This window comes from Leptidea sinapis, chromosome 20 (genome assembly GCF_905404315.1).
Source record: "Leptidea sinapis chromosome 20, ilLepSina1.1, whole genome shotgun sequence".
NCBI classification, from domain to species: Eukaryota; Metazoa; Arthropoda; class Insecta; order Lepidoptera; family Pieridae; genus Leptidea; species Leptidea sinapis.
The window spans coordinates 7196674-7217028 of NC_066284.1; the positions used below are offsets into that span (position 1 = coordinate 7196674).

The window sequence follows — 20355 nt, forward strand, 5'->3', positions numbered from 1 at the left end:
GACACCATTTCTTATTTTTTTCTTTATTATCAGATGTATTTAGGCATGTTTCTTCTAAGCAACATAGACTTGCATTATTTTTATTAACTCGGTCCACTTTTGACGAGCATTCATGAGCTTTGTGTCCTTTCTTTTTGCATTTAAAACATTTAACAATAAAGTTTTTATTTTTGCCACGTTGTCTACTATACAGCGCCTCTTGTTCAGAGTTTTGTTCACTTGTACTAGCTATATTTTTTCTTGCCTCAGCTTCTTCAATTATCTTTATTTTCAAGTTGTCTGGATCTGGTAGATCATCCCTGGATTCTATTGCAATTCTAAAATTTTCAAAAGATTGAGGTAAGCTGTAAAGCATCATAATACTAAGAAGATCTTTATTAATTGGTATGTCCATATCTGCTAGTTTAACGACGATATCCATAAATTTATTCAAGTGATTGACAATATTATCACCATCTTTCATCTTCTTCAATATCAACTCTTTTAATAGGCTTGCTTTTCTTGCAGTACCTTTGCTATAATATATTATAGCAAAGGTGTAAAAGTGTAAGCCGTCCACTAATCCGGCGCCTCTACGCTATAACCGACCGTATTAACAGTATTAAGGACGGGTTGTTCTGGCCTGCTGGCGCGCTTGCTCGAGTTTACTGAACCGGTTCGCGATCTCGCTGTTTCTTGTCACAACGTAACATCACCTGTGCGTATGTTACTAATCCTAATAATTACAGTTTTATTTATAAATGAATTGCTGCCACTAAAGCTTTCATAATGTAAATCTACTTGACTTTGTTTGTTACTTTATAGTTTATATGTCCTATAAGTAACTTTATTATAATAATTTCCTCTTATAAATTTTAAATGAGTCTTGACACTTTTAACAAATATGTATTTTTAAAAATATTATTATATTTATTAACTAGGTTACTCATACTAGCTAATAAGTCTGTAATTAAGCTTATCTGTAATAAAGAATATTTGAAATTGAAAAAAAAAAGTTGAGTGCTTTGTGAACGGTTCGATCAACTGGCGTTGCGTAGAAACGTATCTTGATTGTTTCTCTTAAAACAAGCTCGGATGATTTGTCGATAAATCTCCATGCGAAAAATCGGCGTCAGTGGCAGCTATGTTGTCGCGTTTCGATTGGTCAGTGAGAGTCCTGGAGGTCCACTCCCTTTACCTCCACCACAGTCCCGTATGTCTACCCCCTTTTCCACCCCCAGGGCCCGTAGGTCCACTCTGCTTCCCTTTCCACACCATTTCCTGAAAAGTAACGCATATGCAAGCCCTCCGGTGGTGCAGTTTTCCATGGGGGGCAGTGATCACTTTCCATCAAGTAAACCTCATGCCCATCTGCCCTCTTTTTTTTCCACAAAAAAATCATTATTTCTATTGAAATAGTACGTATTTTTTAAAATAGACTTCTATTTCAAGAAATACTTAATTCAAACCTCGAACAAAAGCCCAATTGCAAGAATTCATTAATTGTTTGTTAATATTTAAAAAACTCGCTTGATTTTAATAATAAATATATTCAGCAATATAATAGTATTTTACTTTTCTTTAGCATAATCATTTTTAAGACGATATAGGGAAAACTATATTGCTAAAACTAAAAGTGGCTTAATTCATAGTTCTGTTTTTGTCTGTTAATGAGTTCTTGCAGTAAACCGACGATATTCAACGTACTTACCAATTTTGAAGTGAGGTATTGAAAATGTAATTATTTATTAAGTTTATTATTTTATTGTTATTAACTTTAACAATGTGAACTAAAAACATAACCTTAACATTGATATGATTCTATTTGAGATATATACTAAAAAAGGATAGAGTAGTTCCAATTAAATTGCATTGGGTTTCGACGTTGTATATTTATTGCACTTTTGTATATTTAATATTTATTATTCAGCAAAAATTTAATAAGAAAAACCTATTTAATATAAAATAAATAATGATAAAGATTAAAAATATTTTAACTAAATATAATCTATTATTAAATCTAAATGAGTGTCTAAGTTAGTGAGAAATGATTGCTTTGTAATCAGTAAAGTTCCTAAAACTTCCGAGAGATGGCGATGTGCCCAAAGGGTACAAAGTTACATCGCACTATCATTTGTTCTATACTATTCATGCAGATCAAGGTCTTATACTCATGTTTTCCCAGCGGAAACTCCATAGGGAGTGCCGCTTGCTCCTCTCTCTCCCCATGAGAAGGTCGCCTTCGATGTAGGCTTAGAGGGCACCTGCCCAAAGCCAACTGCAGGTGGTGTTTAGTGGGTAGGCACCTAGGTTTCACGTGAGTCCCACATAACCAACGCAGACTTAGGCTGCGTTGGTATGCATGAGCATTCACCACCTCCCTCCCGTCGTTATCCCGGAGGGTAGCCCATTCCCTTGCTTGGGCGCAAAAAAAAAAAAACTCATGTTTAGTATTTGTTCAATATTGTGTTTGAGAAGAATAAAGGTGTAAGTGCAAGAGTGTGTTTTATTGTGAGCCATATGGTAAGAGTGTTGAGTAAAATGTTAAACATAATGGTGCCGAAACCGGGAGAACTGTGAGTAATACAACTTAAGTAAATATCAGTGAAAAAGACTTAGTGCAATCGCGGTTATAAATTAACTTTAACTATTTCGAGTGTTTAAAAAAAAAGACTTAGTAAAATTCAGTGTTTGTTTAGACTTAGAAAAATTTCAATTCGAAAACACTTAGAAAATTTCGCGTTGTAGACGATAATATCATCCATATAGACTTTGAAAAATTTTGTATGAGAATAACTTGTACAAATATTTGATGAAATAGTGACTTAGTTAATGCGGCTTATATGAACTTTGTTGTTGCCAATAGGACATTTATATTGATAAGTTTATGATTGAACTTTAGATATATTGGACATTTGAAATTGTTTATGTGCTACTACTGAACTTTTGGTTTATCGAACTTTTGTTTTAAATTAATTTAGTTTTCAAATAAAGATGCAGTCGTTAATTTTGGTACAAGAAGATCGTTTTGAAAACTTGAAAGCGGAGAGAAATTATAAAAAATAACCGAAAGAGAGAGTAACCAAAGGTTATACTGAATCTAGATTGGAGACTTTAGAAACATTGTGGACCGAATTTAAGTGTGATCATCGAGAAATTGTGGCGCAAGCTACTAAAGATATAAGAAAAGAATTATCATACTTTTCTGAGGATTTATACGAGCAATTTGAAGAATTTTATACTGCCTACAAATCACTATTAAAAAGTAAACTTGAACAGCTTCAATCTTTAACAGAAAAGCAAAGTATAATTGTTTCTATGCCCAATTCTGGAGCATGTTCTATGCATAATGAAGTAAATTTGCCGTTAATTAAACTACCCTCATTTACTGGAAAATATAATGAATGGCAATCTTTTAATGATTTATTTGAGAGCTTAATTCACAACAATAAGAAGTTAAGTTAAGTACAGAAGCTTCATTATTTGAAGAGTTGTTTAAGCGGAGAACCTGAAGATTTGCTACGCAATTTAACTATTACTGATGCAAACTATGAGGAGGCCTGGTTATTATTAAAAAGGCGATACGACAATAAAAGATTTAATTGCAACGCTGTTCTTAAGACATTATTTTCCATTAAACAAATCAATCCTGAGTCAGCCAGCGCACTTAAACTAATCCTTGATAAAACACTAAGTTGTCTGAAACAGTTGAAAAATTTGGGTATTGACATAGCATCGTGGGATGCAATCCTGGTATATATAGTTGTTTCCAAGTTAGATTCTGAATCTCATAAGCAGTGGGAAATACAAATGAGTAATACTGCACCAGAAGAAATGCCTAAATGGAGTCAACTTGCTGAATTCTTAGAAGCAAGATTCCGAGCGCTAGAAATGATTGATACAAGTAGAAGTAAAGCTTCTGTGCAGATTCATCACATTCCGAGAACCAAATCCTTTCATACTTCAGTTTTTGACCAAAGCAATTCGGTTAAGGATCCTGTTTGTACATTATGTGGAGAGAATCATTATCTGTTTACGTGTAAAAAATTTAGTACACAACAACCAAAAGAGAGAGAAGAGTTTGTACAAACCAAAGGATTGTATTTAAACTGCTTAGCTCCGACCCATTCGGTTAAAAACTGTAGGCTATCAAAATCCTGCCAGAAATGTGGCAGACGTCATCACACTCTCTTGCACTATAATAAAGAATCGAACAATACTGAGAATATTGCGCAACTATCAACTTCGTTGGGATCAGAGACGAGAATTATATCTAAGTTCGCAACAGAGAAGCTTCAACCCAGCGAAGTCCTACTTGCAACTGCGCTTTTAAAGACAAAAGAACGAAACGGCTGTGAGCACCATATCAGAGCACTTTTAGATCAGGGCTCACAGGCGTCATTCATCAAGGAAGCTACAACTCAACTGCTTGGACTTAAGCGCTCACCAGTTAATAGTTGGGTGTCAGGTCTGGGTCCTGGTGAAACGAGAGTCAGACACATGGTTTCTATACATGTCGAATCACGCCAGAATCCCAAAAATTCAATCCAAGTAGAAGCGTATGTGCTGAGATCATTTCCATGGGTACTTCCGTCAACTGATGTTATACCACCTGGTGGTAAACAAATTGGAGAGCTATTCCTAGCCGATCCAGGTTACGCAACTCCTAGTAAAATCGATCTTTTACTTGGAGCTGAAGCTTATAGTGAAATATTGACAGAGGGCATGATCAGACATCCAAAAGGCAATTTAATTGCCCAAAACACTATTTTTGGATGGATTATATCGGGAAAGCTGTCAAATGACACAAATACGCGAGTCAAAAGAGTAGTTAACATGCATCTTCAAATCAGAGAAGACAATCTAATAAAACAATTTGGGGAACTACAGACGGAACCTAATAACATTTTCAAAAAGAAGTTGACCAGAGAAGAAATTCAATGTAATAACCTATTCGAAACTACAACTACGAGAGATAACGATGGGAGGTACATTGTTCGACTACCGTTCAAAAAAGACCCGAATTTGAAAAAGAACGGTTTAAAGAGTTAGCTTTAAAAAGATTTTATTCAACTAAAAGAAGACTGTTAATGAAGTTTAGACACGATGAAGAATATCAAAAGGGTCTGGAAAATTACATAATGCTAAATCATATTAAGGCATATGATACTTTCAAAATTTTGGGAATAAGCTGGACTCGAACTACATACAATTTTGAAGATACAGTAAATTTTGACGTTAGAGATAAAATAACTAAGAGAAAAGTACTTTCAGGTATTGTAAGGCTGTATCATCCTATGAGTTGCATAGCACCAGTTGGGGTCAAGGCCAACATATATAAACAAAAATTGTGGCGAGCAAATTTAGAATGGGACGATATACTATCAAAAGATCTTTTAAAGGAATGGTTAAATTTTAGATCAGATTTAGTGAGTCTAAAGAATGTATGAATTCCGAGATGGATGCACATGACAAAGAATTCTCGTAGAGAATTGCATGCATTTTCCGATGCATCTAAATTAGCGTATGCAGCGGTTATTTACCTTAGAACAGTAAATACTGATGGCAATGTCCATGTGAGTTTGGTGAAAGCTAAGACAAAGGTTGCCCTAAATGAGAAAGAGGTAACTATTCCAAGATTAGAGCTTTGCGGTGGCGTACTAGCTGCAAAATTGTTGTATGAAGTTTCCCAGATCTTAGACATACCCAAAGAAGACCTTTACGCATGGACTGACTCGGCTGTTGTTTTAGCATGGCTAAAGGGCTTGCCAAATCGATGGACAACTTTTGTGAGCAACCGAGTCTCTGAAATAATCAACATAATTGAATATGAACAATGGGGCCATGTTCCGACGGATATGAATCCGGCTGACTGTGCTTCGAGAGGTCTGTAATTGTCAGGCCATCAGCTTTCGTGGAACGGGCCACAATGGCTCAGAGGGCGTGTGATTAAATCTGACAAAAAAGAATTTACTACACACGAAGAACAGACGGCTATTAAAACTTGTATTGCCTTAAAGAAAACAGAAAATACATTTTTATGGACAAGATTTTCATCGCTATCAAAAGCCCTTCGAATTTTATCACGATGTAGAAGATTTTGTACTATGACCAAATTATGTAAAGAAGAAAGAAATAAAATCAAAGATGTTATAACTACAGAAGAAATGGAAAACATATTACTAATTTGCGTTAAACAAGCTCAAGAGGTCGACTTTAGTGACAGCATAAAGGAGATCAGAAAGCGAGGATGTGTCAGCAAGAAAAACGTGCTTCACACACTTCATCCTTTTGTTGATAAAGAGGGACTTTTAAGAGTTGGTGGACGAATTAAATTCGCCAATGCATGCTACGATACAAAACATCCGTTAATCATGCCTGCTAAGAGCCACCTTACCAAATTACTAGTTAGAGATGCTCATGAGAAAACATTGCATGGCGGACCTCAAATTATGCTTAATCTATTGAGGGAGAAATACTGGATTGTACGAAGCAGAGATCAAGTAAAAAAATGCTATAGAGAATGTGTAAAATGTTTGCGATATTCAAAAATGAATAAAACACCGTTGATGGGACAGTTACCTGAAGTTAGACTAAGACCGAGTAAGCCTTTTAAATCTACAGGTGTGGATTATGCTGGTCCAATTAATGTTCGAGCATCACCTGGCAGAGGAATAAGATCTTATAAAGGCTACATTGTTCTGTTCATTTGCATGGTGACACGCGCGATTCACCTGGAACTGGTGTCTGAGTTGTCAGCTAAAGGTTTTATAGCGGCTTTTAGGAGATTCGTGTCGAGGCGAGGCTTTTGTCAAGATATATTTAGTGACAATCGCACTTTTGTGGGCGCTGATAAAACACTGAGAGAAATGTTTGACGCAGCAAAATCTAACATGCCTGAAGAAATTGCCAGAGTACTGAACATTGAAGGCACGAAGTGGCACTTCATTCCGCCACATTCGCCCAATTTTGGTGGTATCTGGGAAGCTGGAGTACGTTCCGCAAAGATGCACTTAAGAAAGGTCATTGGTGACAGTACTCTTACATATGAGGAATTGTCCACTTTGTTGACACAAGTTGAAGCGTGCTTAAATTCACGGCCAATCACTCAACTCAGCGATGATCCTGATGATTGTCTACCATTGACACCAGGTCATTTCCTTGTCGGCGAGCCACTTATTACTATACCAGATAAAGACTATTCCGAAGATAAATTTACTGGATTAGATAGATGGAGGCTGATGCAAAAGATGGTTAATGATTTTTGGAAGAGATGGTCAAAGGAATATTTAGTTACTTTAAGTCAGCGATATAAATGGAATAAAGAAACGAACCTGAAATAAATGATGTTGTCATTGTTAAGGAAGATAACATTCCTCCAGCCAAGTGGGTACTGGGAAAGATTATTGAGAAGCATACCGGTAAAGACAATATCACAAGAGTTGTAACTATAAAGTGTAAAAATACATTTTTAAAAGACCTGTTAGTAAATTATGTTTTTTGCCTAGATCAAGTTAGAATTTTCATTATTTAAAATAGTTGTCACGGTGGGCGGTTGCCACCCAATCAAATAGTGGTTGTAAAATGTTTTCATAAATTTATAACGGTTTAGATTTATACTAATTTATATTGTGTTTTCTTGTATTAAGTATTAGATTCAAAAGTTTAATTTTGTTTACTTTGCTTTATTTGAGTTGTTACTTTCAGTTTATTTTTTGTTAACGAGTTTGATATTTATTTGAAGGACAAGTCCTTGATGGGCGGAATGTCTAAGTTAGTGAGAAATGATTGCTTTGTAATCAGTAAAGTTCCTAAAACTTCCGAGAGATGGCGCTGTGCCCAAAGGGTACAAAGTTACATCGCACTATCATTTGTTCTATACTATTCATGCAGGTCAAGGTCTTATACTCATGTTTAGTATTTGTTCAATATTGTGTTTGAGAAGAATAAAGGTGTAAGTGCAAGAGTGTGTTTTATTGTGAGCCATATGGTAAGAGTGTTGAGTAAAATGTTAAACATAATGGTGCCGAAACCGGGAGAACTGTGAGTAATACAACTTAAGTAAATATCAGTGAAAAAGACTTAGTGCAATCGCGGTTATAAATTAACTTTAACTATTTCGAGTGTTTAAAAAAAAAGACTTAGTAAAATTCAGTGTTTGTTTAGACTTAGAAAAATTTCAATTCGAAAACACTTAGAAAATTTCGCGTTGTAGACGATAATATCATCCATATAGACTTTGAAAAATTTTGTATGAGAATAACTTGTACAAATATTTGATGAAATAGTGACTTAGTTAATGCGGCTTATATGAACTTTGTTGTTGCCAATAGGACATTTATATTGATAAGTTTATGATTGAACTTTAGATATATTGGACATTTGAAATTGTTTATGTGCTACTACTGAACTTTTGGTTTATCGAACTTTTGTTTTAAATTAATTTAGTTTTCAAATAAAGATGCAGTCGTTAATTTTGGTACAAGAAGATCGTTTTGAAAACTTGAAAGCGGAGAGAAATTATAAAAAATAACCGAAAGAGAGAGTAACCAAAGGTTATACTGAATCTAGATTGGAGACTTTAGAAACATTGTGGACCGAATTTAAGTGTGATCATCGAGAAATTGTGGCGCAAGCTACTAAAGATATAAGAAAAGAATTATCATACTTTTCTGAGGATTTATACGAGCAATTTGAAGAATTTTATACTGCCTACAAATCACTATTAAAAAGTAAACTTGAACAGCTTCAATCTTTAACAGAAAAGCAAAGTATAATTGTTTCTATGCCCAATTCTGGAGCATGTTCTATGCATAATGAAGTAAATTTGCCGTTAATTAAACTACCCTCATTTACTGGAAAATATAATGAATGGCAATCTTTTAATGATTTATTTGAGAGCTTAATTCACAACAATAAGAAGTTAAGTTAAGTACAGAAGCTTCATTATTTGAAGAGTTGTTTAAGCGGAGAACCTGAAGATTTGCTACGCAATTTAACTATTACTGATGCAAACTATGAGCTACTAACTATAACTAAACTATACGCTCGAATGCTATTGGTTTAAGCACACTCTGACGTCAAAGTCCATTGTAAACAGAATTGCTGGCATGGTTATAATATAAGTATATAATATAAAAAATATTAAATTGTACCATGGTTTTTTATTATTAAATTATTGTATAATTATTATCTACATTGACTCCAAAGTGGATTTCTTAAAGTGCAATCACTAATAATCTTCCAAAAATAGACGTGTTTATGATTCTAAGATATACTTCAACATTGATAATCATACCAATGTTGAACTCTGTTTAATTTTTAAAGTAAGAAACAATGTCTAAATTATAAAAAAATAACATGTGTAACACAATAGAAGTTTCATTCATATATATTTAGTTCCAAAGGTGATCCAGAGATGGCGCTAATTGAATATTAAATCGTACATAAATAACTTTTTGCAAATTGTCACCTTAGCTCTTCAACTCTCGTATTGTATTCCTTATTCCTAAGCTAGGGACTGTTACGTGTTATATATATATATAGCTTACACGCCAGTGTGACTGTTCTGGGACATTAATATATGTAAAATACTAAACAAGCAAGGGGATACTTTCAAAGCGCTTACATGTCAGTGTGATACTTTGTTAAGTATTTCCTTGTAGTTAAACTAAATTTGTTAAGTTGTACGTTAGACCAATAAAGAGTTTTCTGAGAGTTTATTTACAACAATAAGCATCCAGTTCACATGTTCATTAACCTCGATGTGAGTTAATGATCACCTCAACAATATAAACAAGTATGTAGTTGGAGATATGTTATCTCTTCTCATTTATTTACAGCAGTTTGCTCGGATGCAATAATGTGTCATTGACTGAATTATTTGTACAGCAAATATTATAGGCATTTCTAAGTCAAAAAAACACAGGTTCCGGATAAGAATTCTCCAACATTTCTTTCGCAGTATAACCGAAGGAAAAGCCAGCCATACATTTAATAGCATATTATAGATAGATTGATGACAGATTCTGACGTCACGCGTTTGAATAGCCGAAATATATTGCCCGAAAATAATATTCATTTTTTCATTCAATATGAATGTTGTTGTCCATAATTTGATATGTTTGATAAAATTTAAAAAACAGCAATTCTGCGCACTTCAATATTACGTACTTTTTCCGTTCACTTTTGTATGCCAACATCCCATTGTCTTTGTTCTAATTTGTACAGAATTTTTATTGTATTATAAGTTTCAGGGAAAATAGCATATCCTAATAACAAAAGAAGGCGTGTTAAATAATTAAGACAATCGTCTACGGTACGCAGAGTTAAGATTATGCAGTTAATACACACATATATACAAATATAAAAACAGCACACAAAAACAACCTTTAACATAAAATACAAGAGTTAAATAATTTTAAAATCTCATTAAAAAGTTGCACTATTAAATATATATTAAATCCACATAAATCTCACACACTAATATTATGCTAGTAAAATTCAATATTAAAAAAATATATACATTAAAATTGTTGTTTTAAGGGAATGCACATCTTAAACATTTTAATTTACGTATTGCATCAGAACGCAATAAAATATATATATTATACTATCTATGAGTAATGTTCAAGTCAAAATTTTAAGATACCATTATAATCTGGCCTGAGTGCCGCTATTTCGCTACAAACTATATCAGTGTCAAACATCACAAGCACAATATAAATTAACAATACCAATGAGTAAGTAACTGAACCACTAAAATGATGTATTACTAAGTGATACTATTCGCAATTTAAGAATGTCTAAATGTTATGATTGTTTAAGCATATTGTGTGTGAAGTACATGTATACAAAATCATATACCCCATTCATGTGCTTCTTACTAAATCTAATACAACCGTTTTATTTGATATCAAACAAGTCCAAATTTTCTCTAGTTTTCTTAGAAACTTACGGGTACAAATAATGCAAAAAATACATAATGTTTTCTTAAATGTTATATAATATTACAGTATATACACTTATATATTATGCTTTCTGCTCAATAGAAAATAAGCAAAATAATTGTAAACAATATGTTATGTTTTTAAAGTGATAGCCCTCACTTCTAGGATTCATACACAAATAATATTATAAAGCTGCAGTGTTTGTTTGTTTGTTTGTTTGAACGCGCTAATCTCTGGTACTACTGGTCCGATTTGAATGATTCTTTCAGTGTTGGGTAGTCCATTTATCGAGGAAGGCTTTAGGCTATGTTTTTTTTTCAAAATTAGGGATCCGTAATAAAAATGCTATTTTGTAACACAAGGTGTAAAATCGAAAACCTATTTTTGCGTGCGCTGCAAAAACTATTGACAATAGAACAAAATGATGTACAGGCTATAATATAGGCAATATTTTATTACTTATAAAACTATCACATGAATTATACTTTATATGGCAAAACAACGTTTGCCGGGTCAGCTATACACAAATAAAATTTGAAAAACAAAACTTTATGAACGATGCGGCATTCGAACCCACGACCTCCAGCGTTCCGTGTCGGTGCTCTAACCACGGTTAACATAAAATTTTGTTTTTCAAATTTTATTTGTGCAAAATAATTGTGTAAAGGAGTATAAAGGTAAAATTATATCAAAATATAAAATCATGTAAATTGATTTGATCATGATTGATCTGGTCTTACGAGCTTTGTTTCAATTTTCACCATTTCATCACCTTTGTGCATTTCTACTTTCAATGTAGAGAATACACATATACACTGTTTCACTTCCGGTGATTTATCAGTGGCGTGCCATGTCAACTCCATCTGTGATAACTTCAGACCCGCGTCATTCTTGATACATTTGAACTCGCCAGGGAAGTCCTGCAACATATAGTAGAATAATAAAAAATAATTGAATAAACATGATAACATAATATAATGATAATTGATTCGCTTACGATTCTTGAAAAACACAAAAATTCTGAGCGGCATTACAATTGCGCTAGTCACCTTGAGACGTAAGATGTTAAGTCTCATTTGCCCAGTAATTTCACTAGTTACGGCGCCCTTCAGACCGAAACACAAAAATGTTTACACATTACTGCTTCACGGGAGAAATAGGCGCCGTTGTGGTACCCATAATCTAGCCAGCATCCTGTGGAAAGGAGCCTTTCACTGGTAAGGCTTGCAGTTGCCAAATACATTTTTAGAAATAAGAAATATTATATTCACTCACATTGTTAAAATAAATCCTTCTGTTGAGGTCCATTGCTGTTATGATTACATCAATGTGTTTCTCTTTGACATCAATTACCGCAGCTTCCGTGACAACTGGTGAATGCAACTCTATATATTTTAACAGGTACAACTCTGTTGATAGTTCAGCTGCTCTTTTTGCATTATATTTCTGTTTATTACACTGTGCTGCTGTTGATCTAACATAATCAATCTCCCAAGAAGGCACTTCTCGATATTTTAAACTAGCTGACAGCAACCTGTGAATAGAGACGGTATCTTATTGCGAGTGAACTGGTTTTCTAAGGTAGGTTGTGGATCTAATTAGTCGTAGTTTAGCTTTGAAATATGCAAATATTGTAATGGAAAAGGACAATCAGGCTAACGAAATGGACAGGCACATTAGACTGGCGTGTGCAGCGTACTCCAAACTCAAGTTCGCGTTCAACATGAAAATCAGTGCCGATCAAAAAGCTCGTATTCACGACCAGTATCTTGCCCGTGCTTACGTATGGGGCTGAGACTTGGGTTTTTACTAAGGAGATCCTCCACAAACTTCAGGTGGCTCAAAGGGCAATTGAGAGAAAACTGGTAGGAGTTACACTGAGATACCGTAAAAGAAACGAATGGGTCAGAGAGGAAAGCAAAGTGAGCGATGTAACCAAACGTGTTGCGAAATTGAAATGGGAGTGGGCTGGCCATGTCGCCCGCAAGCATGCTCGTGGTGCAAGGTAGTGATAGAATGGAGACCGTGGAGTGAGAAACGCCCGAGAGGAAGACTATAGATGCGTTCGTACGACGAAATCAAAAGACTGGCGGGAACACAGTGGTTGGAAACTGCTCAAGACCGGAAAAGATGGCATAAGCTGAAGGAGGCCTACACCGTAGAAGTTGAGATCGGCTAAAGAAGAAGAAGAAAGATGCAAAGATTGCTTACCGCAGGTATTACCTACCTAGCGTAAGGAAAAATTTACGAGTGGATGTCCAATAGAAGTTGGTTATAAAATAACGGAAACAAATTGAACAAAATTAAATACACTAGTGCTATAGTCATTCAGGTTGATAACGAGATAGGCACTGCCTAATTGCCAAATACAGATAAAATTTCTAAAACTTACACTGACATGACGAAAACATAAAGTTGAAAAGCGTTGAGGACTGATTATTATTATTTGGAAAGGGTGGCTATTTATCTGATGAGACAGTAACACCGCGCCCAAAATGGAACTATTGTGTTCGCCACTCATACTTATAGTTCGTCTTCAAGCTGTGCCGCATTTACGAACCGCAGTCTTTTTGACGCGACTATTACAAACATCAACTGGGAGGAAGGTTGGTGTTAGGCTTATGGGTAAGTGGGCCGCAACCAGAGAAGACGTAGAGGCGTTTCAACGGCCTCCAGGCAAAACTTGCGTTTTTCATTTTTGATTCCAACCACTCTGGGAACTGTAGCCTGTGTTTAGGCAGAGAATATAGTTTATGACTAATTATGACGCCGTCAAGTCTGGTCACTTATCATCAGTTGATCCGTACGCATATTTGTCCTCGTCCACCATAAAAATAAATGCTCGAGCTTCTATACTATAATGTATAATTACAATCGGGCGGCTATTTTGAAGGATTGGCGAACAGACTTAGTTCTGCAGCATAAGCGGTTAAAAAGATTAGACAATTAACTGATATAGATACGGCACGACTAGTATTATGTCCTATGGTATATTGCCACCGGTTAAGGCTGCCGATATTAATACAATATTTGTGCTGCAGAAGAGGGCCATCCGCGCCATTTTTAACCTAGGTCCTAAAGAATCATTGAGAGCAAAATTTTAAGAAATTAACAACTTGACTGTTGCTTCTCAATATATTCTTGATAATGTAATGTGAGCGACCAACCTCAGGCTATTAAATAATTGGTTTAATTGTACAATATTACTTTTTATACATATTTTTGATGAAAAAAAAAAGCCCGAGTTTGGTATTCGTTTTGTAATAGATGGTAGTTTTTGACTGAAAAAAATATTTGAAATTGAATGAACTCTCTAGGGGTATATGGGAGGGTTAAATTATTAGTGTCTATAATAATGTAATAGGAACCAAATTACAAAAATTTTTTTTAAGAATTATAAGACAACTAGAGGATGACTTCTTTATGTGCATTGTGCTAAATTTATAGGATCGTAACATTAGATGAGAGAATAGAGTCGATGTAGATGTTGGCGTTGAGTAGAGATGTGGGATCTCTCTGCATCTTCTACCGCATTTATCACGGGGAGTGCTCAGATTGTTCGGGTTGATAACAGCGGCCGAATGCCACAGACGAAAATTACGTCAAAATGCCAAATACTACCCTCATCACGTTGATGTCTGCCATTCCACGACCGTGCGAAAGAAGAAATTTCTTGCAGTCACTTTACAGAACCGATACTACACCTTAGCTTCAAGAAATGAGCATACTTCCACCTTAAAGGTGGACACACACACAGGTGGTCTCTTGACTCCTGGTTTTTTTTTTTATGGAATAGGAGGACAAACGAGCGTACGGGTCACCTGTTGTTAAGTGATCACCGCCACCCACAATGCGGGATGATTTTGCGGATGTCCATGAGCTGTTGCCTCACCACTCCCCATCAGCCTCTTGACTGTGTGGAGTATTTTTTTTAAATAAGAGGGGCTTATTTAAAAAAAAATACTCCTCCCAAACGGAATGATAGATTTCTATGAAATTTCATATGTATATTTGGTAGGTCTGAGAATAGATTTTATGCTCCAAAAATTTTTTCATCAATTAATTTTCTATTAATTTATATAGCAGTACAAAAGTAATCAGCTAGTAAAAATAAAATAATTAAATAAGCAACTTATAAAAATAAAATTGATACAATAATATAACTTTAAGAAGCACAAATTACACTGTGGGAAACAGTGAATATAATAAATATTTTTTTAGTATTTATCTATGATGATGTTGTATTTATATTTTAATGCTTACCTGTGCACCATAATGTCAGCATATCTTCTGATGGGACTCGTGAAATGAGTGTACAATGGCACATTAAGGGCATAATGGTTGAAGTCTCCTTCATCTCCACCAGCACAAAAATACTTAGCTCTTGCCAACGGTTTAGTACATAACATGCTTAAAACCAGTGCTTTGCCTTTATCAGCATCAGGTCCTATGTAAGCCAACAATGACTTCTGTAAATCCCCAGCAGTGTCTATTTGAAGATCAATGCCCATAGGTTTCAGCGACTTTGCTAATTCCTTCAGCATAAAAACACTTGGTTGAGGATGGCATCTTAGGAATGCTAGTTTTGGGTGATCATCATATATTCTTTGTGCAACACTTATATTGGCAAGTAACATAAATTCTTCGATCAATTGATGACTTTCTTTTGACTCATAAATAGAAAAAGATTCAGGTAGACCATCCGAAGGACTGAGGCGGAATGAAACTTTTGGTTGGTCTATACTCAATGCACCACTGTTGAAACGGTTTTTCCTTAATATGGCAGCCAAACTGCCCAAAGTTTTAATTGTTTCAGCAATATCATCAAACTGAAACTCATTAAATATTTCAGGAAAATTCAGTCTTGCATCAGCTTTGTTTTCAAGAATGGCTTGAGCATGATCATATGCAAGTTGGCAACATGATTGTATAACAGTTTTTGCAAAACGAGTATTCACTATTCTAGCATCAGGTGTTATCTCCCAAAAAACAGAGAACGCAAGCTTATCAACACCAGGAAATAATGAGCACAACATACAGAGTTCATCAGGTAACATATGATATGCATTTTCAACCATGTAAATGGTAGTTGCTTTTTCAGCAACTTTTTCATCTAATATTGTATTTTCTGTTAAAAAATAAGATACATCTGATATGTGCACACCAACCTCATAGTTTCCATTTTCAAGTTGTCTGCAAGATACAGCGTCATCTATGTCACGACAATTAAATGGATCAATGCTAAATAAACATAGCTTGCGACAGTCTTCTCTTAAATTTAGCTCTTCGTCTGAGATTACAAAGTCTAAATTTGGATACAAGTGCTTTACATCAGGACCAAATGGTGTTATATCCAATTCTGTTTGAGCTAAAATAGCTCTAGTTTCTGATTTCATATCACCCGATTCTCCAATATTACATAGAATTTTACCTATAGCAAATCTTGTATCGAACCAATCACAAATTTTTGCCATAAAAAGGGTATTTTCATATCTCTTTGAATCCTCATAAAAATTATTCGGCCAAAATGTTGATGCAACATTTAGCCTCGGGATTCTATAATCTCTAGGAATAAAGAGTGCTCTCTGGCGACTTTTATCTGGCATTAGCTTCATTGTTCCAATACATGTTCGTGTATGTATTTTTTCCTTTATATAAACAACCTTTCCTCTTTTCCTCTTGTCACCATCTGTACTTTCTTCAGAATCACTATCAACTAATGAGACAATAACAATATCACCTTCTAATGCACGGTTCCTATTTTTTAAACCATCGATACAAATGTCCTGTTCACTACGGTCATAACTAGAAACATAGGCATAGTTGCTAGCTTTTGGGTTTATCCTTAACACACCTTCAATGAGTGTCTTATTCTTTAGCCCTACTTCCACATCCTCTTTCAACATATACAAGCTATATTTATATTCATCTTTCTTTTGCTCCTTTTTTTTGTTTTGTTTTGGTGAAGCATTGGATTTTTCTTTGTGGTGTTGATAACCATTCGTCACTATAGGAAATAAATTTCTAATGACATTTTGACGATAAGATTGATTTATCAAGGGATGTTGCATCAGATTATGTAAATAATTTGGTGAAGGCAAATTATATTGTGGGAATGGTGCAGTGGATGGATGAACCTGATTGAAAATTTGGTTACCTAGAACTAATGGCGTAGTGGGAGCACTAAATGAATAACGATGATTATTAAACATATGTTGTGAGTGCATAGTAACTCTGAATTGAGGATGGTGTGAAACATTTTCAAGGTACCTTGTATTATTCGCATTATCTTGATCCAAAGAAAGCTTATTAATTGTACTATTACTATGTGTACTTATTTGTGAGGGGTGTGTTTGAGACTGTACTGTATTAGGTATTTGCAATTTCTTTAATTTCTTCTTTTTACGAAAATTTTTCTGTTTCAAAGTCCCAGTTTCAATATTTTCATCGCCATTTGTTATCAGTAGTGTTTCTGGTTCATTAATTGAAGAACTTTCCATGTTCGAACACAAAGCTTCAGCTGACGACGTTGATGGTCTATTTACCATAAGAGTATGGTTTACATCAGAAACGACACTAATTGATTTGGTAGACATGTTCAATTCACTGGACACTGAAATAAAACTTAAATTTTAAATTTAAGACATTGATTCCGAATATAGTATAAATATAAATATTTAGATGGTATTGAGTCTATTTTTCCTTACTTATCTCACACAAAGAGAATTTAAACACTACGTTCAGTCTTAATCTTAAATAGTAAACAAATATGACGTACAGACTACAGAGTACAGAGAAACAGCTCGTAAGAAGAGATAATTCATAGAATCATCGAACAAATGAATGGCTGAACTTAATGGTTTTTATGCAGCGAATGAAAAGTATCGGGTTGAAATAATACGACAAGCTATTTTACCAGTTTTAATATTCGGATTTCGATGATAAAAACTATACCTAATAAATAAATAATAAATAAAATATGAATAATTACCTAAAGCAAAAAAGCGATCGGGAGATTTTCGTTAGGAGCCTCTAAGAGCCACTTTAATGTATTAATTCCTTTGGATGGCTCACTAGGAAACCCTGTGCTTTCCGTCCGCTTTGTAATTAAATGTAATACTATACAATTATTATATATCTATAAGAATATGCCTATATACATTTTAAACTATCGTATGAATTGTGGTAGGGCTAACTACAATGAACTTTTAAATACATACAATTTACTTTCACTTAGCCAAAGACATCACTTAATAGACTGTCACCTTAAGAAAAATATGTGTGAATGAACTAGCTTGTCGTGAACTTCTCGAGCTTTTGCCATTCAATGTTCCTGCCAGGTCTTTACGCACGCACAGAACTTTCAACCTACCGACTCCTAGAACCAATATTGAGTTTCACGCGCCTCTTCACAGAATGTGTTCATCACTGGATTCTCACCTGTTTTCGCACTCCTCTACTGCTGCATTTAAAACTAAGTTAAAACAACAATTACTGTCCTTACCTTAAACCTTGTATCTTTATTCATTATTATATCCCTGTCTTTGTCTTTATTTATATAATACTGTGCATTCGCCTAAATATTATATTGTTTACTTATCTTATCGTTCTGTTGTCATGTATGTAAAATTGTATTCTTTTGTGTCGTCAGTGAAACTATTCTAGGATATATCCAATATTGTAATTTGTATATTTATTTAACTTTATTTGTACTATAGTGATGTATCTGTTTGTTTCCTTAATAAATAAATAAATAAATAAACAATACTATTTTAAAACAAAAAACTGCTACCTGTCATATGTATCGGAACTGTTTATTTAGTAATTGACGTTGCCGAGCACTCTTTTGATTTACTCTGACTCTTTTTAGCAATCACAAGAAAAAGTACAAATGTCGATCTAATTTCCTTACTCCATACAAATATACAGTTGTAAATAAATAAAAACCTGTTGTATGTTATTTTAATAAAGTTGAATAAAATAAGGAATAATATAAATCATTACCATATATCTTGGGTAAAACTATATCTATGTTATGGCAGCATTTTAGTTTTCACTGTTTTATGTTATGTTTATTTTGATTACGATAAATTTACTGAAAATAAGAGACTATGGATGAAAAAATCAATACTTTTGGAAACAACATTTCATATAAAATTTATTAGATACGAGTTTGTTACAAATTATGTTGAAAACGTTAGGTACACAGCAATATTGACGTGTGGAAGCTAACTCCTGGATTTTTACATTCACTACTGCTTTGGCAACCAGACAAAACACCCAACAATGGAATTACCTTTAATAAGTTGAAAGGCATCCGTACCTCGCACCAAATATGTTTCAAAACAAAAAAATCACAAAAATACTATTCGCAAGCTCGATGACATGACAGATCTTTGTTTATTTGTCCCAAAGTTGACATTAGGCCAAATAAATATATGGGTTACGCGATAGAGATGCAAGACCAATAGCTTTGTCCCATTCTATCTCAGCCCTAGTTGAATAGCGCTTGTCCTTTCTATTTGTAGTGAAGTTACCGACGCTACTTCTATAGCGTTAATATTGTAAGTAATCAACCCTTTAACAATTTCAATTAATTTAATCCTCTCAAAAGAGTTTGGAGCTTATCTCTTCCATTAAAAAAATAAAAGACGTGTGACACTCGGGGACTGCCGCGGTAAAGCTATTGCATAGCATTTTTTATCAACTTCTGCAATTATAATTATTTATTTATTTTATTTATGCGGTATTTTTTTTTGATAAAATTAATTTTTAAAAAAGCAAAGTGAGTAAAATTTAACTTATAAGATTTGATTACAGACAGACAACGGGACAGGTGAAACCGAATAAAAATGTTTATCATACAAATAAAAATTAAAAAAACGTGATAAAAAAAATAAAGAAATTAAAAAAAATCAAGATGTACCCCAGGCTCGAACCTGGGACCTTCTGCACAAAAAGCATACGTGATAACCGCTGTTCCACAGCAACTGTAATGACCGTGCCGAAATATCTATATACATCTTGTAAGTAAGTGTTACGTTATTTTCGTTACACAATTTCTGGATTCGGTCTCCACGCTCAAGGCACGCGATAGAAGCTATGCAATAGCTTAAAAAAACAAATTTAACTGTCCACTTCTGTATTCATGCTTCTAGGTAAGGGACCATAGTCATTTCTGTATGTGACACATTCACAAGCCTCGAGGTAAAAGGTACTCTAGCACATATTTTTTTCCATTGCCCCTATTTGTTAGTTCCTTTATATAAACTTCTACGTAAGGATATCCCTCGCCCCATCAACCTACTTTTCCTACTCACTTTATTCTTTTTTCCTTCCGCCATTCATCTTTCATAAACATTCTTTACAAATTTATTTTGCTGAACTTTCAACCTTTCTTTTCGACATTATTAGACACAACTGTTCC

The 20355-nt window shown here is 34.3% G+C and overlaps 1 protein-coding gene and 1 long non-coding RNA gene across 2 annotated transcripts; one reads left to right on the forward strand and one right to left on the reverse strand.

Moving 5' to 3' along the window:
• Positions 1–1969: 1969 nt before the first annotated feature.
• Positions 1970–9218, forward strand: LOC126970219 (uncharacterized). The gene is made up of 2 exons (XR_007730569.1): positions 1970–2141; positions 7879–9218. It is a non-coding gene; the product is annotated as an uncharacterized LOC126970219 (long non-coding RNA).
• Positions 9219–11320: 2102 nt separating this feature from the next.
• LOC126970136 (DIS3-like exonuclease 2) lies at positions 11321–17657 on the reverse strand. Its single transcript, XM_050815874.1, has 4 exons — positions 17636–17657; positions 15192–17541; positions 12204–12462; positions 11321–11848 (listed from the first exon to the last, which is right to left on the reverse strand). Coding segments are annotated over exons 1-4 (2811 nt in total). The 5' UTR covers positions 17637–17657; the 3' UTR covers positions 11321–11647.
• Between the last annotated feature and the right edge of the window lie 2698 nt (positions 17658–20355).